The sequence below is a fragment of the Lingula anatina genome, chromosome 1 (assembly GCF_051362555.1).
Source record: "Lingula anatina isolate TDL-2025a chromosome 1, LinAna3.0, whole genome shotgun sequence".
Taxonomy (NCBI): Eukaryota; Metazoa; Brachiopoda; class Lingulata; order Lingulida; family Lingulidae; genus Lingula; species Lingula anatina.
Genome location: NC_141767.1, coordinates 25,859,994 through 25,887,621, shown reverse-complemented (window position 1 = coordinate 25,887,621; position 27,628 = coordinate 25,859,994). Strand labels below are relative to the sequence as shown.

Below are 27,628 nucleotides of genomic sequence, written 5' to 3'. Positions count from 1 at the left end.
GTTAGTCAGCATAAAGTTGCTTTCAGTCTGACTCATATTATATCATCCTTCCAGGTGGTGTATCCTGGGCGACTGCCCAGCTCCACACCATTATTGAAAAAGATTTATGAACCATTTTCTTGAAACAATGAAACAAACAGCAATAAAACATCTACTGTTATGACCTGGCAATTACGGTGTGATTTAACTGTCTGAACTCTATAATGGAAAAGGTAACAATCGGCCATGACACAGGTAATCTTTTGTTTGAATGACACTAATGCTGATTTGGAAAAATGTCAGGGATGGGTGAAAAAAATTGCTCTTTACATGTCTGTGTTGTTTTCAGTTTGCCCTGTGGTGACCCCTGATACAGACTGGAACAGTGGAATACACAGGGCTGTGGCCAATGCCACAGTTCAAATGTTATCTATAGAGGGAGCACCTTGATAAAACACATAATGAACACTATAAAAATAGATAAGTCGACAGGATTACAATACAACCAGTGTAGTATTTCAATCCAAGTACAATTAAAAATCTACCAAGCGTATTTGTCAATTTTAAATTTTGCTAAGTGAAAATACCATGTGGATTTAAAAGAACTTAGTACACAATCTGATATTTTTGGGCATCAAATATATTGTAACTAAGCTTAATATACTCACAGTTCCAGGACCAATACCACTTCTGTCCTACTTTCGTATACATCATATAGTTTTATGATGGTTTCATGGTTGATCTCACTGAGAAGTTCCACTTCCTTGTGAATATCATCCAGTTTTGCTCCTCTTCTGCTTGCTGCAGTTCTTCGCTTTCTAATGAATTTAGCTGCATACTCCACTTGTGATTTGATGTGCTTGCATTTCTTGACAACAGCAAATTGGCCACTATGGTAGAAATGAAAAATAATTATTCTATATATGTTAAGAAATCTGTACACATATTTTTATACATGAAGGCAATTATCACCTCCATCAAATTTAATACAAAATGTCTTTCTTTGTGGTCTTGAAAGAATTCTTTACAGCTTATATTTAATCAAAACCTTGGCTGAGAGGAAGGGACTGAACAAGATGGCTAATGCTTTAACACATTAAAAAACATTTTTATGTGCACTTTTAGTTGCTGTGCCATACAAACAAAGTCTAGAAACTTTTAATTTGTTCAAATAACTATTTCCTTCTCAACTCTGCACAAAATAATCAGGCAATAATTATTTCTCTTTTGTTCAAGTCGTTTGCACAAATCCTTAATGGAGTTAATTTTGTGATAGGACTCGCAGTAACTTCCAAGTCTACCAGCATTTGTTTGCATGGCAACTACTCTCAGACCGGAGAAAGAACAGTTGTATAACATATGGGCATACAACTAAACTGATAATAAATCTAAGCTGTGCTAGGCAAAGAGGGTCTATACTGTGTAACACCCATAATTTACCTAATTTGCAGTAGGTTGTTGAAAGGCCCAGTCCAGAATGTTGTAAGCAGTTGCTTTCCTGGCTTTCTTTTGTACATGTGATATAAATTCAGTAAAGTAACTATTGCTACCCATTTTACAGACTTAACAACTGCCATTCTATCATTCAATTAAATTCAAAAGTCATGATACTGCATCAGTTACTACCCAGCCCTCAAAATGAGTGGAAACTAGTCCTAAAAAGTTCTTTTGACCCAACTTTTAACTTTTTCAAACAACACTGTCCAAGACTTATTTTAATGCCTGCAACCTATTGACAAAAAATTCTGAAGATGTTTCCAGTTTACATTTAAACCAACAGGTATATGTATAATGATGGCAACCAGGGCATAAGTTCTTCCACACCAACTGTGCCGACATAGGTACCTGTCTAGCTCCTCACAGATGCAGTGATGAGGAACAAATACATCCATAAAAACCTCAATATACCACTACGGACTTGGGCATTCATACATATATACTGTATGCATTAGCTTTCATTAAGTTAAAACGTGTATAAAAATTTTACACAAATAGTATTTCAATACGAAGTCAGTATGATATCAATTTTGTTGAAATATTACACTTAAGCCTTGAGTGAAAAAACATCAAATATCAAGAACTAACAAGAAGAAACTTCACGCTCAACTCAAACATGTACCCAACCTAGTAAGGACGTTCCTTCTTGTATTGCCCAATCTTTGTGGGTTGTCTGATTTTAGCTAAGTTCACCATAGGCTGTAATTTTTTCCAGCTTACTGTATTCCAGCCTAATGTCATCCCCACCTATGGTGCATGAGACTTGATTAATTTCAGGGAACAGAAGGATTACATTAGCTGCCTGTGATGAACTAAGCTTCATCAGTCAGCCTGCAGATTTGGTTTGCATGTAGTAGGATTGAGCTAACATCACGTAAATACACCTATATTACCATCATAGATCTCTTGCAGCAAAGTTTTTTTTTAATTTGAAGGAAAGTTCTTTTTATCAGTATGCACAGCCATTCTTTTTTAAATAGAATGTAAACATTAAAACAAAGTAAAATATTAACATGATATACCACTTTATAATCTAGTTATAAAATGACTAGGGGCAGGTCCTGGCAAATTCTTTACCTGTATAGTTTTGATATAAGTTATATGTTGCAGCCAAATGATTCATTCTGATCCTGTTGATATATATGTCTGATGACTAGCTATGGTCACCTGGCAACTCCTACCAGCACTATCTACTATGCCTACATGGTTATTGTGGGTGAAAAGACATGCAATGATCCCCATATTAGTCCGGTGGCTTAAGGAAAAAATCGTGACACGGCGGATAAAAGCACCAAATTTTGCATGTGGGTACCTTTTGACATTCTAAATCAAATTAGAGCCGTAGCCCTAGGAAAAAAATTACCGTTTGGCTAAAAAATCCAAAATGGCCGCCAATTTATTGAATTCTTTAGAAATATGCATGTACATACCTATGTTGATTTTTATCAAATAAATTATTTTCTCAGAATTTTCCACACCCTTATTACCCATTTTATTCATATATGTCAGATAGCAAACAAGTCCCCTTGGAATTTTTGAAAAAATCCAAGATGGCTGTCATTTGCCATAGAAACAGCCATATGAATACTAGTGCACAACTAATACCAGCTAGAACGATAGGTTGTCCACTATCAAATTAAGTCTGTTTCTCAGATCTTTGTTACCCACATAATATTTTTGTTGTGAGTAACTACGAAGTGTTCTTGGGCATTTTGGAAAATCCAAGATGGCTGCCATGTGTCACAGGAATTCTAGTATATGGGGGATTCAACTAATGGCAACTGGAAAGATTAGTTTTTCACTATCAAATTAAGCTGGTTTCTGAGTGTTTTCCACATCCTTTCTACCCACACGATATGTATGTGGTGAGTAACTAACAGTATTCTTGGGCATTTTGAGAAAATCCAAGATGGCCGTCATATGTAATAGGAATACTTCTAGTATTACAAAGAGTTGGAACTAATGCCAGCTAATTCACTATCAAATTCAGTTTATTTTTTACACATTATTATTACACTGTGATACATATCTAGCAGGTAATAAATGTGCATATTTGATCATTTTGAGAAAACCCAAGATGGCCGTCACTGGCCATAGGAATACTACTGGAATTACAACTGCACATCCATGGCTTTTCATCTACTACCAGGGTGAATTTGTGTTTGCTTATCAAGTTTTGCCCATCCTTATTAGTCCTTTGATATATATCTGGTGGGTAAATAGTGTGCATCCTTGGATATTCTGAGAAAAAGATACCTACAATTTAACATAGGAATACTAATGGGTGGGATTCAATTGCTGCTAGAGAGGCATATGGTTCATTATACAATTACATTTCCATGGGTTTGTTTTAAAAATAATTTATGTTTTTCATTCCATTTATTATTACCCCTATGATTTATACCTGGTCTGTAGCATGTGTGTATCTTTGGGTATTCTGAAAATATTCAAGATGTCTGCCTTTTGTCATTAGAATATTCGAACACATAATCAAATAATGCTAGAGATACACTGAGTGCGATTTAAATGTAGTTAACTTTGGGTCGTTTTTAAATGTTCTTCATATCCTACTGTATTTATCCTTATGAAAGACTCTGTGTGTTTTGAAAGTGTATGTATCCTTGAGTATTATTCAGAGAAAACCCAAAATAGCTGCCAGTTGTCATAGGAATATATCATTCAAATGCACATAGGTGTCAATTAATAGAACAGTTCAGACATTGATTCCAACATGAAATAAAGCCTTTGATGTTTAAACATGTTGACATCCTTATTAACCTTACTCTTTATAAATCTGGTGTGTAGCAAGTGTGCAACTTGCGTATTTGAGAAAATTCAAGATTGCTGCAATTCACAATAGGAATAGTACAGTCAACTACTGCCAGAGAGACATTGGGTTCAATATAAAATGAATTTTGTTTCTCGGTATTTCCCACATTCTTTTTGGACTTTTAGATATCTATCTGGTGGGTAACAAGTGTATACCCTTAAGTATTTTGAAAAAATATCATGATTACCCTCATTTGCCGTAGAAGTGAATATAAAATCTAATGCACCAGTTTTCCTATGGGGAAAAGAAGGCTATCTTGGATTCCCCAAAATGATAAAATATAGACATTAATTACCTAACAGATATGTATCATGGGATAACAATACTAATAAAAACAGAAAAACAACTGAATTCAGCTTCATTTTATTTGTAAGCCTATCTCTCGCAGGTATTAACTGAACCCCACCTTCTATGGCTAATGGCAGCCATTTTGTTTTGTTTTGTTTTCAAAAAGGATACACATAACATTCTCATCACATATGTATTATGTGAATTAAAAAGATGTGGAAAATACTCAGAAACAAACCTAATTTATCAATTAATATTATATCTTCATGGCAGAAGAAGCCCTATGTGTATACTAGTATTCCTTTGACATGGGGGCCATCTTGGATTTTTCTCGAATTGCCTGTGAATAAAGGTTAGTTACTCACCACAAATATATCATTTGTGTAATAAGAAACAAAATTAATTAGATAGTGGGCAATGCATCTTCCAAGTTGGCCTTAGTTAGTTGTATAACCCTTGTACATGTTCTAGTATTCCTATGCCATACGGCGGCCATCTTGGATTTTTCAATAAGTCCAAGGACACTAGTTTGTTATCTGACACTTATGCATAATATGAGTAATAAGGATGTGGAAAACATTGAGAAAATACTTAATTTGGTAAAAATCAACATAGATATGTATGTATTTCTACAAAATTTCAAAAATTGGCGGCCATTTTGGATTTTTTGGCCAAACGGTAATTTTTTTCCGTGGGCTACGGCTCTAATTTGATTTAGTATGTCAAAAGGTACCCACATGCAAAATTTGGTGCTTTTATCCGCTGTGTCACGATTTGGCCATTTTTTGGCCCTAAGCAACCGGACTATATTAACCTGGCTGCAATTTATGATTTAATTAAGAGCACATGTCAATTATAAAAATATTCTTTGAAATGACCATTGAAAAGTTCATAAGACATTTAATTTTTTACAGAAAGGGTTATCATCCTTAGCATTTTGTTTAAAACTAATGTGCTTACCACCTGTGTAATTAAGTATGATATACTGACTTTATAATTGTATAATTGAGGTCCTGGGGAATTAATGTCTTGTACTGCTAATAATAGGTGCTTAAATAATAGTTCTGTTTTGAATATTCACAGACATGCCCTTCTAAATGCCATATAAATGACATTATGACTGAAACACCAGAGAATTGTATTTAGTGCATTACACAGATTTTGCACAAATTTTATAAATCAAGTTTAAACTCTCTGCAGATTATACCCTCCAATTAATCTTTTCTTTACCACAAAATCTTATATTTTTGCCAATAATTTTTGTCAGGCCAAGTAGGACAAAACAGGTAAAGTGGAGAATATACCAGTGCCATCATAAAAGGGCACTAGAAACCATCCCCCCAAAAAGATGAAATATGTGCTGCTATAAAATGAAAATCAGATGAAAATCTACATTTGCCACAGGTCAAATTCCTGATACATAAGGTCATTCAACGTTATGGTGACTGGTCTGTGGAAAAAGACTTTTATCAGTTGTACATATCTCTATACAAAATCCTCAATTTATCAAATAGATCTTGTGTGATAGGAGGCATGCCTGTCTCACTCGGACATATGAACCCTGTCGTACATACTTGACCTTTTTCTACAGTTGGAATACGCAAGGATTGTATATTATTTATGCCATCAGCCCTTATTTCAAAGATCAACCAGCATAGAACTGTCTGATGTTCATCTAGCTGTGGTATTAAATACAACATTCCCTCCATGATGGATCAAGAAATGTTCAAGAAAAAAAAACAGAGTCTGTCTTATTTGAAGAGAAAGAAGTTACCACCCATCATCAGTTTTTTTCTTAAATGGACGATAAAACTTTTTTCTAATTTTTTTCGATATAAATACTTTGCTCAAAAATTCCCCCAATAACAGGTTAGAACATCTGTTAAATTTATTGCCAATATAAAAAAAATACATACATGTAATTCATAAATACTCCACATTTGTAAGACAGAGACTGGAGTGTTTAGAGGTACAAATGAATCATCTAAATGAAGAAAAATATGACTGATGATAATGTGAATGTACGCTTAAAAAGGCACCACTACTCTAAGTAATTTGAAAAAATTACAATTTTTTTATTTCTCAAATACTCAGTCTATACAAGAAATACTTTAAAAGCATCACATGTAATATGCACTGCAATAGCCCAAGAAATGATGCATAATGACCTTGAGCAGTGAATGAAAAGGGAAAATCCACTGATCCTGACATTCTTCTGTGATCAGTAAGTTCACATAGTTCTTTTACATCTGTATTCACAAAGGTTGGTCTAGTGTAAACAGATTGTATTTACTGGATAAAGGTGCAACCATGATCCATAATGTTTCCCTGCCATCAGGACTAAATGTATAGATTTCCGCCACAATACAGTATTTGCTTAACACTTGGCTGGGGGAATACTAGCTTTCCCTGATAACAAGCAGCTTATAGTAGTGAAATAGGAGCACACAAGCTCCAAAATTTAGCTCAAAATGTTTAATCAAAAATTTACTGAACACATCAGCTCTATTAACACTAGGTTCAAATGTTTAGACCTATATTTTAAATCATCAAGCGGGTGATTTGGTGGCTGAGACCAACACTAGTCATAACACAATATTTAATGTTTCTAGCACTCTGCCAAGTCAGCTCTACTGTAATACATCTATTAGAGCTTTATCAATTTAATGGTTGTATCTTTTCATAATGAGACTCAATATACATGTCTGAAGTAATTCAGTGTATAAAGTCTAATTTCCAAAAACACCAATATTATTCTTGTAAGCAAAACTGAACAATATATAAAATGGGAAGTGAACTTGAATAAAACATCCCTTTGAAGATGCACAAAACCAATTAATGCAAACACATAATTCTCTAATATCATTGCTTTTGTTGGTTGATTAGACATTGGCAAACATGATGGCTGATAACATTAAAATAATTATAAAAAATCATCTATTATAGAAGACATGACATAAAACGGAATTTCAACCTGTAAATGTTTCTAATATGTAATATGTAATGGACTGGTTGATCTTAGGAGTTACTGGCTCCAACAAAAATCTAAATTCTGAAAATATCTAAGCTTAGATATTCTCCAGTCTTTATGTATTATTCATTAGAAAAGCAATCCTTTATTCATACAGCACAGAAACCACTATACTTCTATGGACAAAAAGTGGAGAGACAAATATTTCATTCCAGACTTGGGCCAAGTGTTGCCCTTTTGGAAAATAAGATTCATATTTTACTGACCTGGCTAGACAGTCACTGCTTGGGACCAGCAGGTCAATGGTACATGTGAACACTTTATGTGTATATAAAAGAACAGCAAAAGGCTCAAGATGTGTGACAGCTAATATTTCCAGATAAATAATACCTAAATAAGTGTCATTGTAAACTTATATTTGCCTATTTACTAATTTGTCAGTTGAACATTTTCTGCATTTATTTATTGTTTAGTTTAGCTAAAATATGGACATAATGTGCTTCTGTCCTTTTTTCAAATTAATTATGCTCTTATGTATGTATTTAGTACTTAATTTTTAAATTTTGTTATGTATGACTGTAAACAAATGATTTTGTATGACATTATTATTCTGAACTGCCATATCATGAACCTTCTGTAAATCACATCTATTTAACAGCAGCGTGCCTATTAATACAGTGTAAATCATATTGCCAAAGATAACACCTATCAACTGAATAAACACTGCATAAATAGAAGTATCTGCTATTATATAAGTCCCATATATTATCCATGCCTAACAAACAGTGATGTAATGCAGTTTAATTCAACCTAGACTGGAACTAAATATTTCTGCATATACTTTAAAAATCAGTCTGTTTGAAATTTTAGGCCTGAATTCAACTAATTTCAGCTGATACACAACTTAAATTATTATGGATCAAATAATGATAAAAGGTATGCTCAAGAGCACTCTTGCAAAATTAACAAAAAGTAAATTTAATAGCTAGCTTTGAGAGGAAACAAAGAAGCCTTCCAAAACTATCCCATGTTAAGATCAAGTTCTATTGGTATGGTCCCCCCATTTTATTACCAGTTCCATCTATACTTTACTCTAGGGTTATTCATTTTGTTGTTAAACAAGGACCTCTACAAATCTGAAACAGCAAGAAAAAATCCCAGGAAAAGTCAGCTGCTGCACACATTATCTGACTGGGTTACTTGCAACACATCCATTTTGTATCATAGCTATCAAGAATGTAGAATAAATCTAAAAATAATTACCTTCTTTCAATGCAACTGACAAGTTGTACATAAGATTCTAAAATTAATTGGCACGAATCAATTTTGTGTGGATAACTTTTCATCCGCAAAGCAAAGTGCGTTTAAGTTGTTAAAGAATAGAGTGTATGCCACTTTTAGACATAAATCTGAACCTCCCTAATGATACAGGACATCGTTTTGCGGTTACATGCTTCTGACTGTGCCAAGAGCTATTAAAGTATTAATAATTGGAAAATAAACTTGAACTTACCTTCCGATTTCATCTCCAACTTCATAGAAGTTTTCGAAAGGCTCATTAGAAAATTCTATCATATTCCACTTCTGTTAGTGTCTTTTCCCGTTGCACAAAGTTTCAACTCCCCTCCATATCAAAGCATAGAAGTTCGTGGAATTTGATTAATTTGTTGCGAGTACTACAGCATCTCGACCCAAAAGCGCTCACGATGTTGAACCTCCAACTTCACCCCGGAAGTAAATAATATTCAGAACGCGCTAAAGTTTTTGATTACGCTGATTGCATGAGAATCATCTATTCAAAATGATACAAAGAGTGAAAAGCGTGAGTATTCATATTTTATTAAAACTTTTTCTATTTATATAAAATATTTTGATGCTATTTTTATTGTAAAAATTAACCCTTTGTCTTATTTTATAATAATTTACAAAATCGTTTTATATTTATCGCTGACCTATTTCCTGTCGTCTGTTTTCAGCGGTAATGGCGGAGATATTAAGTCCCATTGTTTACTGGGGTCAAAACAAGGAATATACTTCTTTGAATATTGAACTCAGGGAAATTACGGTAATTTAAAAAACGGTAGATGATGCCTGTGGGATATATCTGTGATGGTTCTGTGCTGTAGTGCATTTTGGAAAGCCCAACCAGAAAGTGTTCTTGAGCATGCAGTTTTACTCCAGGATTCAACAGTTCTATAGACGGCTTATCTGCTGTTCATGCAGATATAGAAAGCGTTAATAGGAGCATCAAATAATCTAACTAAATATTTATCAAATATTTCAGGTTTATTATTGTTACTTTATAATTTAAATCCAAAGAGGTAAAATGGCGGTATGACTTGAACTTGATTGTACCATGGAATTACATGTATAGATAAACTTCCATGATTGTACAGATACCGGTGTGGCATGAATCGTTCAGGGCGTGAACCATCCGTTCTGCTCATGCGCACAAAGCGCAGGCAAATCTGAGACTTCCGGCGTGTACAGTCCATCTCTATCGAGTCATCAATACATTCTTAGACTTATATAAACATGCGCTGCTGAGAACATGCTGCAAATTCAAACATCATCTTTAGAAGTATTTATATCTTATAGATGTTCACCTTTACTGCGATTTCCCTTAGGTGGCCATATCAACACACTAGCCTAGTAAAATCAATATGAAAATACATATAATAGGCCAACAGCTGAATAACGACGACCTGTCCACGGTAGGTTCATCCATGCGCCAAACTGTAATTTGACGCTGATAGTCTATCAAAATTATCAATGAACATATTAATTTTACCTAGAAATATCCACATTATAGTAAATATATAATGAGGTAGGAAATGAACTATCCCAATATAACAGTACAGGTGAATAACAACGGATCATTCACGGAAAGGCTTATACACGCATCTGCTGCATGTACAATCGGTCAGGACGGATGGTTCACACAGAACGGACCATACACGTGACACCGGTATAATGAATTGGCAAATGCTAAATATGAATATTATTACTTTTAGAATCCCCAGATTAATTTGACAGAAGATCGACTTTATTTTAAAGCTAATGGAATAGGAGGGCATGGACAGAATCAATATGAACTTGACATACCATTTTTTACACCCATTGAAAAAGAGGTGAGGTACTGTACATTATCAACTTAGAAAATCTTGATATGATTATAATTGTTTTAATTTTTTTTCATTTCTTGTTTCTGCCAAATGTGAAGAATATTACAGCCAAGTGATATTCAAGTTCAATGTTTTTTTTATAGCTTATAAAAAGATCTGTAGGTATGCTATTTGAAACACACACAGTTTGGAGGCTGTTTACATTCAATGTATTGACGTTGTCATCTTTTTTTACAGGGTAGTATTTTTACTCTGACAGAGAATGGGGTACGGTTCAAGTTGAAGAAAGTGAGCTATGGAGAAACATGGCCAAGACTGATGCTAGATGGAAGGAAACCTGCCTGGCTCAGAATAGATTTTGAGAAGATGACCTTTGATGACTCGTCTGAAGATGAAGAACATTCAGAAGTATAATCTGCTTTTTCATAACTACATCTTTAAATTATTATGCTGTGTTTTAAGACAAATCAGTATGGAGCAGTACATATATCCAATTGTTTCATGCACCAAAGTCCTTTTTCAAATACCACAGACTCTTCAGTGTTTTTTCTGTTAATGTTTAGAATGGTTTATTCAGTTTAGTTTGATAAAAATCAAAGTAAAGAAAAACAGATGTAAACAAAGTGTGATCTAGATTTTATATATAATTTTCTTTAATATACAGGATGAAATTAAAGAGGATTGGATGAGGAGAATTGAGAAAGAAATACAAGATACACAACAGTCAGGTATGTACACCTGATTATATGTGGGTGTGGAGATACATGATAATTGAACGTGCATATGGGTTTTAAGTAAAATGATTTGGTATTCTATAACATTTTAAAAACATGTTTACTTGAACAGCTCAGAGGAAATATTTCTTGTGGAAATTACACATCTATAGACTGTACACCATAACTGAATTATCATTTATTTTAAATGGATCTAGTGGCATGTTTTTCTTTGTTTGGTATCAGCTGAAATTTTTAACACCAGAGTCTGTCAAATATTGTGGGAGTTAAAATATGAAAAAGAAGGTATACATCAACTCTAAAGCTCAAGTAGTGCTTATTTCCCTAACACATACATGTTTGTCATTCTGTGTGTGTGTGTGTGTGTGTGTGTGTGTGTGTGTGTGTGTGTGTGTGTGTGTGTGTGTGTGTGTGTGTGTGTGTGTTGAGAGAGAGACAGAGAGAAAGCGAGATATTTTATATAATATGTGACTTTTTACTTTCAGCTGTTGGAGATTTGAAGATGATTTATCTTTTTATATACAATTTGTTTCAATTTGTTGGTTACTCCTATATAATGGTGGCTATCATCATCAGATATATTAGATATGGACAAGGTGAGCAGTTATACAAGTATCTTTTTTTATGTGATGTAAGATTTTTCACCTGCATAACTATAAAAGATCTGAACATTTGAAAGATCTGACATAAATAGTCTAAAGGCAAAGGAGGTGCAAAAGCAAACATTTCAACATTAAATGTAACCTAAAGTGTAACAAGACTTTTGCTTTCTCTTAGCATCCCAAACTGATGTATTCAGTGCAGTTGGTGCTCAGATGATGATATGTCAGATAGCAGCTTTGGTAGAAATCATCAACCCGTTGCTTGGTATTGTGAAAACAGGTGTCATGGCTCCACTCATGCAGGTAAAGCAATACTTTTTTTCTAGAACGTGTAACAATAGAATGTTTTGAAAATGAAAAATGAATTTAATCAATCTCCTATATTTTTTAAGTTTATTCTCAAGACTATGAATCAATGTATTTAAAATATTGGTAATTATCTTGATATGCACAGGTGTTAGGGAGAGGCATTGTGGTATTCATGGTAATTGCACAGGAGCCAAGGGTACAAGAAAGCAGAGCAGTATGGCTTCTATTTGTTGTTTATTGTGGAATAGAAATAGTGAGGTAAACAAATATATTATATTGATAGTCCTTGTGTTTAGTGCTTTGCATAACAGTTTAATTGTTATTCATATGTAGATTTAATTCATTCAGATCTGTGTTTATTTATTTTCTGTATCTATCATGGACCGTCTGAAATGAATAATGTTTCCTCTAAATGTAGGTATTCATTTATGAATATGTGAGATGGTTTCTAAAAGAATCAGCTAGTCTTGAATATAGTATTTGCTGCATTTTTATTTTACTCTCCTTTCTCCTAATAGTAATACTCAGTACATGTAAATTTTCTAAACCTTAATCATTACAGGTATCCGTATTATATATTGAGTGCTTTGGAATATGAAGTGAAGATTGTTACATTGCTGAGATATACTTTGTGGATTCCTTTGTATCCCGTGGGTTTTGGTTGTGAGGGTAAGCACTTGCAGTATTTATGTATTTGACTGCATTTGCAGTGTTGCTCTTTAAATTTAAGGGATCTCTCTTTTTCTAGAAATTAACATTTGTGTGATGTTTATTAGTGAATTTATAAATACTCTGAAACCCAATAGCGAACATTGATAAGGAAAGATTAAATTGCAATTGCACGGATTTTTTTTATTTGTTTCAGGTGTCATCATTTATAAGGCCATTCCATATTTTAAAGAAACTGGAGCATTTTCTGTGCAATTGCCAAATGTTTGGAACTGTTCTTTTGACTTTCCTACATTTTTGTGGATATATTTAGGTATAATTGTCATAGGTATGTATCATTTATGTATTGTGCTTTATAATTTCTATGAAATTATTGTATTTAACTCATTTGCTTTATTAATTTCTTAACTATCTGACAGTCTGAAAGACTGAAAAATTGTACACAGGTCAGAGGAGAGAAGTTTTCTTAGTTGTAAAATGATGGCTGTGTTAATGGATACACTGCACGTTTTTTGTTGTTGTTGTTGCCAAGTAACTAACTTTACCCAAAATTTATGAACACTTTCTTCTCTTCAGCTTTGCTTATTGATAAACCTAAAAACAAATTAATATCTTGGCTTTGGTATCTATGAAAAAATACCTGACAAATAATAAGAATGCTGAGATGGTATTTGTTTTGTTTTCTAGCTGGTTCAATGATGCTGCACCACATGTATTATCAGACCAAAAGAAAGTTAGGCATGAGCATAACATCAAAGAAGAAAAAGAAATAATTTCCTTGGATGTGTGGTAAAACTGCAAGGTCAAATTGTTGAAGAATGTTTAGATAATAGGAACAAAAGGATTCATTCATCACTGAAATCATGTTTATCATATTTATATGGAAAAGTTTAATATGTAGATTTTTATAGGTGAAAGGCAATCAGTGGATATTATAAGTGATAAGTTATTAAAAGGCAATCAGCAGATATACAGTGGATTTCAAAAAAGCACCAAAGTTAAAAATTTGATTTCTTGAAAATTATCTACTATTCTATAATTCAACACAGTTATATTTGAAACTGCAACATGATATTGCTTTCAGCACATAAAAATTTTGACTCACTAGCTTTTATAGCATTCCTGTGGTGTTCAATGCAAAAAAATGCTCTGGAACACTACAGAATGTGTACTTTATAATTATGTTTTCAACCAGGTTGCATTCCATGCAACTAAGGCCACACATGCATATTTTGAACAAGTCATGTCTATTTTGATAGAGATCGGGCTGGATTTTCAATATCTTGTTTATAATTTAAAGCAACAACATTAGGGTCTGCCTGGCCCAAGGAAGGGTGTGGTGGTCAGTGGCAGTAGATGTAAATATAATGACCATATTTCAGAGGTTTAGGATGACTCTCCTTGGAAGGATCAAGACACATATTATGATAGAAAAAGAGTCTGAGAGCAGTATCGAAGTGTGCTGAAGAATGAAAATAAATCCTTTTCAAGATATTACTAGTACAGGTGGGACTTAATTCTGGCTTATGACTTTTAAATTGATTGCCAAAGGAATGCCCAAAAAACAATTGTGTCAGAACTTTAATGTATCAAAGGCAGTACCAGAAAGTAGTGCAAGTGAAGATTAGATGATGTTGTTTAATGATTTATGATGAATTTAAGATGTAGTGAACTGAAAACTGAGGAATGCATGTAGTATTGGTTCTGCATTGTAAAAATGTTGTGCAAATACAAGAATAGCTTCAAATTTTTGGATTTTGGATGTTATTAGTATTGTGATTTGCTTGTACCATGATCAAGTGACAGTATTTTTCATAAGATAATGAACAATTTTTTTTTATATATTTTTTTGGAAATTAATGTCAGTTTCTATTAAAACCATTTCTTGCCCCAACTGTTGTTGAAACCATTATTAAATCACATTTTTTGCTCAGGTTATAGTGATAACTTTTATATAAATGGCATTTTTTATCATTTTGAATGGAAATTTAGAAGTAGAGTTTTCAAAGATTATTATATATTGTAACTCTTCTTATATGAAATATGCATATTGGTATCTACTAGGCATGTAAAATGTTAAATGATTATGTAATATTCTAATTTGGAATGCTCTATGAAACCAGGTTCCCTAAATATCAGGCCAGTGTTGACCTGGACACACTCTCTCCCCCACTCTCTCTCTCTCATTCCAACATAAGTTACTCTTAACGCACTTGATAATATCTAGCCCAACTGCCATAATTTTATCATTCCCATGGTCAAACTCAGACACTGTAAAACTTTGTTTTGAAAACAACAGTCAGGGGGTTTATAGTGTAAGTTTTATCTTAATGTTGTAAACAAAGATCATCATAGATATGCACTGGTAACTGGTATGAGTCTAAGCTTAAAATATGTGTTCAAACAAAATGGATTCAATTTTCACTGCTGCGTGTTATTCTGATTAATGACAACTTACTGGAAATGAGGGTTTGTAAGAAAAAACAGTATTGCTAAAACTTTAGACTCTGATTTGTATATTCCAAAAGATTAATCAAATCATGTAATCTGTTTTTCACTCTTGTTGATTAAAGAAATTTTAAAATACCCCTCATGTGGTGACTATTTTGTTTCTTTTTACCACTAGGGAATTTTGAAATGCTGTAAGTTACGTTAGTTCTACAGTCTGGACCTAAAATAAGTACATGCAATATTGGAAGATTTGGACAAGCATGTTTTTTTTTTTTTTCCTGACACCCTGAAGCTTTTAAGCCCCCTTTACACTGGAAGGCATCCTCTCTGCGTCCCAGTAGTATGGCCCGGTTTGAGAGTAAAAAAAAGTACTTTCCGTGCTGACAACTGGCCGATCAATGAGCATTCATTCTGCAACCAAAGCAGTCAGACAAAGGAGTCAGAGGCAATATTATTGAGTAGCAGGTAGTGAAATATCATTTAATGGATGTTGATATGCCCTTCTCCAACAGTTATTTTTTTATGTACAAACACAGATGTGTCTGTACATATAATCATCACCTGTGTCTGTCATCCCTGTCCCCTTTGCCCTCACTATGCACTTTCATTGATAACACATAGTGGAAAAATATTTTACTTTGTGTCTACAAACTTACATAACTGATGAAAATCAGCATTTTTTCCAACATATATGCAATACTGATAAAACTTTTCAAACCTGATAGGCCTATTTTTTTTAAACTCACAGGAGTGATCAATCTTACTGAAATACATGTCATTTTCAGCTTTTTGTCTGTATATTTGACAGCTTTACTTCCTTGTTTATCAATTATTATTATTATTATTATTATTAAATTAAAAATAATGAGAAACACTAAAATATTCTTAAATCTTTTTGGTTGAGAGATGCAATTATTCTGTCCATCATAAAACTACCATAATGTAACTTACATTAATTTCTTTGTTATGCTGAACATGTATCCTTTTCCTTTAAATGATTGTAAATTGTATGCAAATATCTTATTTGTGATATCCAAATTATCTAAGAACTGGAGTTAGCATTGTGAAGTAATTCCTAGATTTCCCATTGTGATTTTATTGCTGTTGGTGTACTGTTGGCAGTCCATCTAATGCATTTCCAAGTTAACATTTAGTTGCCTAAGTCTGGATCATTAAAATTATATGATGGGGGTATGTTGGAAATGATGCTATGAGTTTAAAAATGTGAACATTTTTATTTGCATTGCATGAGTCTAGCAGTTCTTTAATTTTTAAATTAGTCAAAACCACTCCTTTGCTGAATTACTAAATTACAAAGTTGTCTCCTTGGGAAATTGACATGATTACATGACTTATTTAAAATGTTTGCAGTTTTTGGTTTGAAATGTGCATGATAAATAACTGTTGTCAATAGTTCAGCTTCAAGCAAAATAAAAAGAGGAAAAAAACATAGGATAGGCCTATACAAACTGATAGACCTTTTAACGATATTTTCTGTTTATGTCACTAGAGATGGAGATGGAAGAAAATTAATATAACCTGTCTGTCAAATTTGGGGCAAACTTGGCAGATGCAGGTACTTGAAGCTGATTGCTTACTGCGTAAACTTGATTTAATATATGAAGATCCAACTAGTATGAAATAGTTTCCATGAGAAACCGTTCTGTTGCAAGGAATTAACAGACGATTTTCAGACTCTGGTTTTGTTTTTCTTCAATTTGTTTTCAGCAGACATCTTGGGATGAATAGTCAGTTGCTTTGGTTTTTTAACAGTGACTAAGTCAACTAACCTTCATATGACACGAGGCAAACTACTTCCAACCAGATCTAGTCCCAATATTATTTCTTTATGTTACACTAGACAGTATCTGTGAAAAGAATTTTCTATGTTGTTTGATACCTTTTCATCCACAGGGTTATTATTGTTCAGAAGATCAGGGGGTTATGCATAACATGAAATGGCTTCAGAAAAAGAAGAGAAAAACAAGAAATACAAATATCAATTGACAGGAAGTGAAAGAAAAAATCCCTCATTCGTGCATTATAAAGAAAAGAAAGACATTTAGCATTGTGCGTGTGGCACTTTGTTGCTGAATGAATAGAACGTTTTCTTTTTAATTGGGATCATTTTTCTTGCATGGTGTATTTTATGTTTTTGGTGAATTTCCTTCCTTTAAAAATAATAAGTTGTTGTTTGACCATGACCAAAAGTATTTATATTCTGTTTAACCATAGGTGTTGATAGGATATGCCCGTGCATGCTTAGGTCACAGCAGGTTTGGGAACTATTGTCAGAAGGCACTCAATTTGAACACAGAATTCAAGCCAGAGTGTTAGTTCAGTTCTCTGTGCACGCTCTCATTATTCGCTTATTTCATTGAGCTTGTCTCTATCTGTGCGTCTATCAACATTCCACACCAATAGCCACAAGGCTCACCTTTACAATTCTCTGTTTATTTATATCTAATGCACATACTCTGTGTTCATTCCCCTGAATAAAAGACCTGTGCAAAATGTGCTTACTTCAAATGAACAAAACCTGATACAGACCTTTTCAATGCAGCACTGAAGTGAAGAAAATTCCAACTTAAAGATGGAGGGTGAAGTAAAGTGTGAGCCAAAAAAAAAAAAAAAAAAAAAGAAAGAAAAAATAAAAACCACAGACACACAAACACACACTGAGAAGAAACAATTTATTCGCTGATCCATGTCCAATTATGCAAACTGAAGGGTGTCAAAATTCATTTCCAGTAACTGTGTCAACTTGATATAAGTCAGTGGCCCATAGAAATATTGGAATTCCATTTCCTGTAACTTGCTTTATTTCAACTAATAGAATGCTTCCTACTTTACCTAATATTGTAAGTGAGCATACCTGAGCTAATCTTAGTCCTTCGGTAAGGACTACCCCCAGTGAGATGTTAATCTAGGATTTTGACATTTTATAGCCTTTCATCCAGGTATGTAATTTTAGAGTGGAGCCAGGCATTAGCCAGTGGTGAATAAATATTTACAGGTACTAATGATCTTATCCAGTGGAAGTCGGCACATGGTAAGTATAGCATGCAAAATACATGGCTTTGCTTTTTAAAAGTTTAGCAGAAACGTACTTTGTTTTAAAAGTGTGTATAGTTTGAAACTTTTCAAGTAGGGTTACCTTTTGCTGTGCTGTCCACAGATGCTAAAATGTATTCCTTGTACATGTCAAGAGTTTGAAAGGTACAGTATACAGACCTGTTAAAATGATATAATATTGCAGGTGAGTGTGAATTTGGGGAGGAAGAATTAAGTCTGTCAACAGTGCTGGCTTGGGCTGTGTTTATCAACAATAATGTTACACAAGGCTACAGTGGTAATTAAAAGAAGTGTTTGAATTATTAACAAAATATTATACGCCTGGCTTGTATTTGTTGAAATCACTATGAAACCATTTTACTACATTGTGTACAAATGGTATTATTTTGCCAGTGAGTATAAGTCATTCATTTGCTAAATGTTGCAGTGATGAATTTGTTCAATAGTTTATTTGTATATAATTTTAGATTATTACTGTGTCTGAAGTTTATATAGGATATTGTATTTTAGAATTTCACCAAGGATAATACAGATAATAAACTGGGTGTTCTGTGTAACTCAACAGTAACAGCACAATTGATATGAACAACTCTCGTGCTGTTGCAGTATATCTCACATCTTTACATCCACTTTTTGTTGCACACCTGGGCGCACAATCAAAGTCTAAGTGAACACAAGCAGACTGGGAAATTAACTCATTATTAGAACAATTTGAAGGAAAAGAGGAAAGGAACTGGACTTTTCTATGGTCTTGACCCAGCCTGAAGTATTGTATGGCACAATCTAAAGTTTTCTGCTTGCTTGATGACATTGTGTTACCTGTGACCTGAGGCTGTTTGAATGTGCAGAACACCCTTGGTCAGTTACCACCATAGAAAAATGGTATGGTCACGTACAGTGCAATATCTGAAAATGCATGTTAGGGAGAGGGGCACATTGTTAGCATACCTGACTTTTGCAAAACATACAAGTGCAGTAGTGGTCAGGGCTGCATGGCAAAAGGTAAGGTCAGTTGGACATTTGTAAGTAAAAATGATTTACTGGCTGTTAGTTGAAAAGGTGGTTACAGCTAAGAGTATTCTAGAAACCAGGTTGAACATCCTTCTCAGTGGATTAAGATTCGAAGTACAAGTACAACAATCCATGTTATCAAGAAAGCTTGATGCTACATGCATGGAAAATAGTTTTATTATATCATCCATCCATGGCAATTTGTATCAGCAAAGGATTTACACCAGCATGGTATAGTGTGTGTTGATTTCAGGTAAGTCATTTATTGGATTAGATTATTTGCTAAATTCCAAGGTTGGAAGCAGTAGCCAGGTGGCTGCACTCGCCCTCTGGGAGAAATATTTTCGTGTCAAAAAATCAATGTTTATGCACCTGGCTGTGCATTGGTCAGGCTGCAATGGGGCACACACCACTGGTCGCAGCATACAGAAACTTTTGTTTGGCTTGTTTGTTATACAGGTTAGCCAGTCAAAAGTCATATTTTTTCAAAGGCTTGATACTAATAAGCAGACCTTTTGGTGTGTGTTTTAAGGAAAATTTTCGAAAATTATTTTCACACATTTGGGGAGTTCTTGAGGTAAGGTTGGATAGGTTGATGCTTTTATGGTTTCACTTTTGAAACTAATGCAGTTTCAGTCTGGACATACTTGGTCTTCTTTAATTGCATGATAAAATCCAGGCAAGTTGTTCCTTACCTATATATAACTGTAAAGTGATGCAAGTGCCCATGAAACGGATAGGCTGTATGCCAACATGTTTCATGTTAAAATTTAAAAGTCTTTTACAAAAAGTCATTGACCCATTTCAAGAGAAGCCATTATTGAATGATTCATCTATGCAAAAAAAGTAGTGAGAAAATAACCAAACAACATTTTGAAAACTTTAGCAGATCAATTATTTTAACACATTGGCAGTTGGCGTATTTGCAGTGCGCTGCATTGATTTTGGAATTTTATGTACATAAGGAAATCACAAATACTGCCTCAATGACATATGGTAATTGCTTGCCCTGTATTGGAGCACACACGACACTGGGCTACCCCCAACATTTAGATCTTTTCATCCAGTGAATCTACAGGGGTCGCAAGACTCAGGGTGGCAATCAGAGGAATTGTAAGAAATACCAAAGCCATTGCTGATGGGAGGTGAAGTATTATTCAGCTCTTATTTGATCTTTTTGTAGGCAGTTGTAAGCATATTCACCTGAAAAAGAGACTGCAAAGTAATTATTCCAGCCAGGGAAGACTTGGATGTAGTTGTGTGTGACTGACAGGGTCCAAACAAGGTATGTATAAGATAGATACAATCACATGTGTGATTTCCAGGTTTAAAATGCAACTTTTTAAAATTAGTATGTTTTTAAAAAATTTTTATTGGAAATATTGTTCCTTTTCAAATATATTTTTTTTACAGATGTCAGTTTTAAAAATTGTAAAAGAAAGAAAAAGTTTCAATGTAACAATATAAAAAGATTATGAAAATGTATGAGGACAAGTATAGTCTGGTAAAATATGTAAAAAAAAATCTTATTTTTAATCTTTTATCATAATTTTAGATATTTTGTTTTTTATTTTTGATGTTGAGAGACAATACACCAAAATAACATATAAGGAGCATCAATATTTTACGGTATTTCAAAAAGATATCATTTTTGAAAATTTAAGTCATCGTTATCAAATGTGTCAAATGCCTAAATTTACTCACCTGTTCCTGATGAAATGTATATGGGCAAGGATATCAAGAAATGAAAACATCAGTACAATGGCAGTGTACTTTCTAAAAATTGCGTTATTATCTTTACAATCATTGGCATAAAGTGAAGTAGTGTAGAAATCTGTCAGTTATGAGGGCAATAATGGTTTCTCTGTTAAAACAAGCTTGGCTGCTTTGAGTAAGCAATGTTATGCCTTTCTTGCTCCTTGAGTAATAGATCCATACACATAAAGCTTGCATAATCCCAGTTTTGATCAGCAGAACTTGTATTATATATTTGCAGTTTACACTCTCACTCACTGCATTTAAGGTATGCTCAGTTCTTGTAACCTTATATCTGCCAGGTATTATCAATGAACCTTACCTGGGGTGCCAGTATCTTAGGCTGCATTTAGGGAGAGATATTGTGATATGCAAATTAAGATTGAAGAGAAATTCAACACTAGCAGTGTTTTGCAGAATATCTTTAGAAGGCAGCATATGTGGGAGCTTACAGGTAATGTGAGGGATTATGGATATTAAAAAGAGAGTGGTGGGATTAATAAAGATTTGTACCTAAGGACAGACTTGGTGGGGTGATGAATCCTAGCATTAAATGTACTTTAGTAGAATGACAGTAATTTGCTGAAATCTAGCTCAGTGCATGGGCATTACACTAATTCTACAGAAGAGACTTTATGCTATCTTTATTCCCTCATGCTGTCAAAAAATCCATCAGCCATAAGGTGAAAATTTCCAATCAGAACAATTAATCTGCTATTGAGGATTTAGAAAAATTCAACATTCATTTTGATAAATGTTTAAATTAGTTATGTCAAGAAAATACAATAAATCCGAAGTTCATTTTCATGTTTTTAGCTTTAACACAATATCAGAAAGATCTTAAATCTTGAACCATTATTCATTGTCCCACCTGCCTGTTTAAGGTCCACCTATTTTACCAGATGGTTCTCTCAATAAGATTAATCACGTTAGAAAGAGTTGTTTTATTAGAAAGGACCAGCAGGCACTTCTGTCCACTACTTTTACTAAACACCAACAAAGGACAGCTGAATCAGTTACCTTCTGTTCATTTCTTATCCTAGAATGGTCAAAATTAAACCTCCATACCATTGTGTTTTCTCAGATTAAAATGAAGGACAGTGTTTAATTTTTTTAACACAAAAAATGTACATTTTTGGCAATTTTATAAAAACAAATTACTAAATATTTTTAAAGTCAAAATCTGTAATATTTGATCTTTTATATGAATATATAATAGCATATTCTCAAACATTTAAAATTCAAACCAAGGATGGGAAAAAGATAAAGGAAACATATGAGCATATATCCCTTTAGTCTTGGCTATCAGAAAGATAACATTTTCATTAGAGGCTTTACAAAACATGTATGAAATCACTCACTGGTTTCAGTTTTGTTTTATTTCATAGATAAATGCAAAATATTTTAACTCACAATTTTCTTCTATAAACTAATTTTGTGAAATAGTTATGCAAATGAATTAGTCCACTGAATGTGCTATTTAATGAGAACCTGTTCCACTGTCTCACCAGTATGTCACAGAAAGCTTTTAATAAAAATTTAAGCTATGTGTATTTTTCCACAAAGTTTTATGAAGTCAGCAGCCAAGTATTGGCCAAACCTGGCATCTGTTAGTGACACATTTCATTGTGACAACAGAACAATAGCCTCCTATAGTTAGACATTGTAATTATTCATAATTTCCTGCAGCATGTACAAATTGTAATCAATTAGAAGAAAATGATTACTTATTTATATCTAACAATGAAGTTATGCTGTATAACAGATTGTTAGTGACAGAATAACTTGAAAGTGTTGAGTCAGACTGACCACAGTGGAAGAAATGTTAGAAACCATTTCTATAACAGCTCAGAACTATGGTATCCATGACAAGACCAGGTTTTTAATATTAAAAGTGTGAACTGGTGGTACATTGTGTTAACTTTGTGTTCACGTCAGCTGCAAGTGAAAAATTTTCCTGAATTACTTCTGTCAAACTTGAGCTTATTCTTTGTAAGATGCAGAGATGTGTCACGGATGGATTGCAAATATTGACAATGTATGTCAGCAATGCTAATTAACTCAGTTTGATATTTTTTTAAAAAACAAACTCAGTACCATGACTAGTTGTTCCCCAAATTAGCAGCTTAAATCTGGACTGTACACTTCAGAAGTCTTTTTAGTCTATTTAGCACTTAACCGTATCATTACCATATATGGAAATAACCGATTCAAAGAATCGAATAAGAAGCTGTGATTGGCATATTTTGACAATCAGCTGAAGTTCGGAGGTTTGAGGTGGGCTGGATATATTGGAATAAAAATAACTGTGTGAAGATTGTACATGTAAATTCACAGTTCATGGTACCTGTACCATGCTTCAAGCCACTAACTACTAAAACCTTCCATTTTACAGAAGAACCATCTTGCTGTGACACTAATGACACAACTAAGGTTTATTACTTTAATTATGTGGCTTATAGTTAATAGACTTTGACATAAAATTGTACAGGTTCCAACTTAACATCCAACCCCTAGGTGGTAAATGGCAGTGTGAAGGTGATAAAACAATTTTATCATTGTATCACAAGGGGCACGAAGATGGAACTCAGACAGGTGCCTGAAGTTTCACAGAAATAACCCAAACAGCAGGTTCATGAAATTCAGTAAGTGCATATACGTATGCAGCGTAACAGGATATTTTCAAAAATGTATTCAATGAATAGCTAGAGCATAAGATCTTTGAGACATTGCCAGTTTTAACCTGGTATTAGATTGTTTGAGGGTGTGAAGAGTTGACACACATTGATGGGTGTAAGCAATATCTTTAGTGCTTATTTTCAAAGAGAAATATGTAAGGGGTTGAAGTCTGAATTCTTAAACTATAAGTGGATTTATTCTATGTCATTCCAGTTCTGGAAGGTCTAACAAACAGGCCAGCAGAAGCAATGGTTGGCAGCAGTCTCCTACCTACATTAATCTGTCAATTTGAAAAAAAAAAAATCCAAGTTTTATATCCCGAATTAAATGTTGTGTAATATGACACATAAAAGCATCTTTTTGACATGCTTAACAGTGAAGTTGGTTAACCCCATGCATGCAGTATGCTCAATGTGTCAGAAGACTAAACCAAGCATTTCTGATTTATTTGACATTCCGTCTTTCTTCTCAATATCTGAACTGAACTGATTTCTTGTCACCTTGAAGAGGGTAGTGTAATGTAGCAGGCGTTTTGCACCCTAGAAAGTCATGCTTGTAGGCTTCTTGACTGTGTTCTTTGATCCTTGTAGTAAGGAGTGTGAGGAGCACTGGGGTTATATCTGGGGTATTTACACCAACATGACAAGATAGTCAATACAAGGGGCTTTGGGTCAACTTCATCTTTTATAATTGCTGTCTCAAGGGGAGAGTTGGCTTAACACATAGTAAAATGCACTGGTGGCTGCTGAATGGTGAAGGTGCCATTTGGTGTACGTACAATGTGTCAAGTTACAGTCCAAGTCAACAGTGAAACACATTAGGCTTTATATGCTGAATTTGCTGTCTGTGATGTTAGAACAAAAACATTTTTCATGTTGTTTAATTTATACAATACTTTTACTGAGTAACAGATAGTAGTCACCATTCATTGATAAGATTTATGTCAAGTAGGTTGATTAATGATTGTTATTTGCTTGCATTTACAGGTTTTCGAGGTGGAATTGCATCTCCATGATTGCCATTTGAACATTTAAGACTTCTTCATGCAATGTGAACTGAGCAACCACCACTGTGGAACAAAGTACCATCACCTTTATATAGAAGAGTTAATTCAAAGTGAAGCAAGGGCATCCTAAAGGCATTTGTTTCCAAAGCAGATTTAAAGTTGCCTCTAGGGACATAAGTAAGCATACAGCATTGTGCTGCAGAAGTTTCTGGGAAAAGAAATTGGATTTACTACCATTTAATGAGGTTCCGGGTCCCATTGCCTCTGGAATATTGGCTTTAAATTCCACTAAATCACAATGTTTGAGTACAGAAACTATGGCTATTACCCTGATGACAGTCCAAATGATCTGCGCGACACAAGCATGCGCACATTTGACACTGCTTCAAGAACTCCCACTTACAAACAGAATGGTGGGATTAATTTTTCTAAGCATCATTTGAGTCAATCAAAGCACAGTTTAAATATGTCACGGAGGAGTCTAAATCTCTCAAAACTTTCCCTGTATGGCAAGGATTACGGAGTGCAGAAGTCTCTGGCAAGCCTAGCTTTACTAGCAGTCTTATCTACTGTTTTAGCAATATTAGGCGTACAGATGATTATGACACTGACTGCAAAGCAAAATACAAAATCTCGAAATAATGGTACAATGCTGCGTCAGGACGATGCTTATGAAAGTATTCTAGAGGTGGCTGTGGCACTGTCTGCTTTTGTAGTGATGCTCAATTTCTGTTGCCTCATCGTGTGTTCTCTCCAGTGTTTCTTTGTTGCCAAGATACTCAAGGTGCCACAGGGGGAAGAAAGGTGAGGTCCCTAAATTTTAACTTCTTTTACATAGTAATGATAACGTTTGAAGTGTTTCATAACCAAGTACAAAACCTGTAACCACTATGATTGTATGTCTGTTTTGAATTTGAAGCCTAAAATTAATTGACATGTATTTCAATACCACCAGACGTTAGCTATGTGGGGACCATGAAAAGCTGCTGAAATGTGTTGTTTGGAAGGTTTTCAGTTCGATCACACTTTTTCATCATTAAATCATATATTTGGAATATGTTATTTCTTTTTCTCACCTTTCCTTCTTATTTAAAAACATGCACATAGAAAAGATGAAATAATGGTCTTATATTTCTATAATAGAGATTGAAATACTTCACTTCATGGAATAATGTTGCAGCTATTTTATCTCTTGTTTCAGGGCATTTAAGTATTTGAAAGAATCTGCTGCAACGAGATTCATTTCAGCTTCTGGCTTCTTCATTTCCATCCCTGCATATATTTTAGGTAAGTTGGGTAGGTTGCAGTTACAGATCCATTAAGAGTGTTAAAAGTCATCATTTTTAATCATTGTAGGTAGCCTTCAAAAGAGGATAAAACGGGAGTGTTGCAGGGATTAACTGTCCACAGGTTTTTGACCTGGTGCACCTTTTGTTTCTATGCCTTATTTGACATTTCAACAGCCTAGCTGCATTTTAGAAAGCACTAAAAAGTTAACATATTGTTCTTTTTTTTTACACAAGTGGTTCCAAATACATAAGGTGTCACGGAATAGAAATCACAAGATTATAAGGATTCTTTGAGTTCACTGTTGCTATGGCTTTAGTTTGATACAGTAGGGTCATATACTTCACATAAATATCATCTCCTCACCATTGAAAACTCCAAGAATTGCCTATGTGATATTGATTGATTCAGATCCTTTCATAAATGTTATCTATTTCAAATATTTACTTATCACTCCACTATATATTGGTTTCCCAGCAAACTGAGCATAATTTTTGTGTTTTATATATATGCATTTTACAATGCTTATGTATTATTTTTCCACATAACGACATCATTAGTTGTAGATTTCCTTTCTTTTAGTGATTCTGCTATTCATGGTGATGGAATTTCAAGTAACTCCTGCCATCATCTCAACTGCCATTCTAGGAGTTGGATTCATATTCTGTGTTATAGCAGTGATACAGAATACTTACTACTGGCGGGTGGAGAAAGAGCGAGGAAACAAGAACCTGCCTGTATTTGACTTCAAACATAACAAACAAAAAAATGACCAATTAAATGGACAATCCACTGCCGACACAACTAGGAGTGAATTATCCACTCTGGTGTAACATACACTTTGTATATAGTTGTTGGCTTAGCTATAATGCCAAGATATCTTCCATTAGGGACTCTTATGTTTTTGCTTAAGACCAATCTTAAATTCTGAGGTATTAAGGGACTTCTCAAGACTAAGTTGTATTATCCCATTTACTTCTTTTGTGCCAAAGAATACCTTTACAGGCAGCATTTCTTTTTGTACAGTTTATGGTAAATAGAATGTGGCTAATACCATATAATAACCAGACATCATGTTTTCATCATTTAACTTAAGTTGTTTCTCATAGATGTTCATTAACTTTGTGTAAACATTATGTTCTGGTTTGTTATATATTGCTTTGTGTAACTCATTGATTTTATGTCAGTCGAGTTTGCTGAACAAAGTGAAGGACAACAAGCACATACATGTTATAAAAATATAATCTTTGTATGTTCAGGTATTGCTTAGATTCTAAGAAAGATTAATAAAAGCCACTTGAGCAAAATAATTAAGTTGACTTAGCAGTCAGAGGTTTTAAAAAGCCTGTATATTGTATTG

At 33.9% G+C, this 27,628-nt stretch overlaps 3 protein-coding genes across 18 annotated transcripts in view; 2 read left to right on the top strand and 1 right to left on the bottom strand.

The window, feature by feature from the left end:
• LOC106158445 (death-associated protein kinase 1) overlaps positions 1-9,320 on the bottom strand; it is a 46,899-nt gene extending 37,579 nt beyond the window's left edge. For all 3 annotated transcript variants that reach the window (XM_013534433.2, XM_013534434.2, XM_013534435.2), the window contains exons 1-2: positions 9,079-9,320; positions 648-869 (exon numbers count right to left, since the gene is read on the bottom strand). In XM_013534433.2, the coding sequence (XP_013389887.2) occupies positions 648-869; positions 9,079-9,140 (284 nt within the window). In that variant the 5' untranslated portion in view covers positions 9,141-9,320. The remainder of the gene's footprint in view (positions 1-647; positions 870-9,078) is intronic.
• Positions 9,321-9,497: 177 nt separating this feature from the next.
• LOC106158390 (very-long-chain (3R)-3-hydroxyacyl-CoA dehydratase 3) lies at positions 9,498-15,597 on the top strand. Of its 3 annotated transcripts, none has more exons than XM_013534334.2 (10): positions 9,498-9,630; positions 10,580-10,696; positions 10,928-11,098; positions 11,355-11,418; positions 11,910-12,020; positions 12,202-12,329; positions 12,481-12,593; positions 12,898-13,004; positions 13,201-13,332; positions 13,692-15,597. In XM_013534334.2, the coding sequence occupies exons 1-10, from the start codon at positions 9,547-9,549 to the stop codon at positions 13,775-13,777; spliced, it is 1,113 nt and encodes a 370-aa protein (XP_013389788.2). In that variant the 5' UTR covers positions 9,498-9,546; the 3' UTR covers positions 13,778-15,597. The 3 variants fall into 3 exon arrangements, with proteins under 3 accessions (XP_013389788.2, XP_086857604.1, XP_086857603.1); XM_087001477.1 differs by lacking the exon at positions 9,498-9,630 and adding an exon at positions 10,080-10,279; XM_087001478.1 differs by lacking the exon at positions 11,910-12,020.
• A 2,821-nt stretch (positions 15,598-18,418) lies between these two features.
• LOC106158389 (transmembrane protein 221) lies at positions 18,419-27,578 on the top strand. Of its 12 annotated transcripts, none has more exons than XM_087001486.1 (6): positions 18,419-18,507; positions 20,725-20,826; positions 21,599-21,750; positions 24,962-25,785; positions 26,183-26,268; positions 26,851-27,578. In XM_087001486.1, exons 4-6 carry the CDS (start codon positions 25,280-25,282, stop codon positions 27,099-27,101), a joined length of 843 nt encoding a protein of 280 aa, XP_086857612.1. In that variant the 5' UTR covers positions 18,419-18,507; positions 20,725-20,826; positions 21,599-21,750; positions 24,962-25,279; the 3' UTR covers positions 27,102-27,578. The 12 variants fall into 12 exon arrangements, with proteins under 12 accessions (XP_086857612.1, XP_013389787.2, XP_086857609.1 ...); XM_087001488.1 differs by lacking the exon at positions 18,419-18,507 and adding an exon at positions 18,765-18,807; XM_087001487.1 differs by lacking the exon at positions 18,419-18,507 and adding an exon at positions 18,887-19,412.
• Positions 27,579-27,628: the final 50 nt, after the last annotated feature.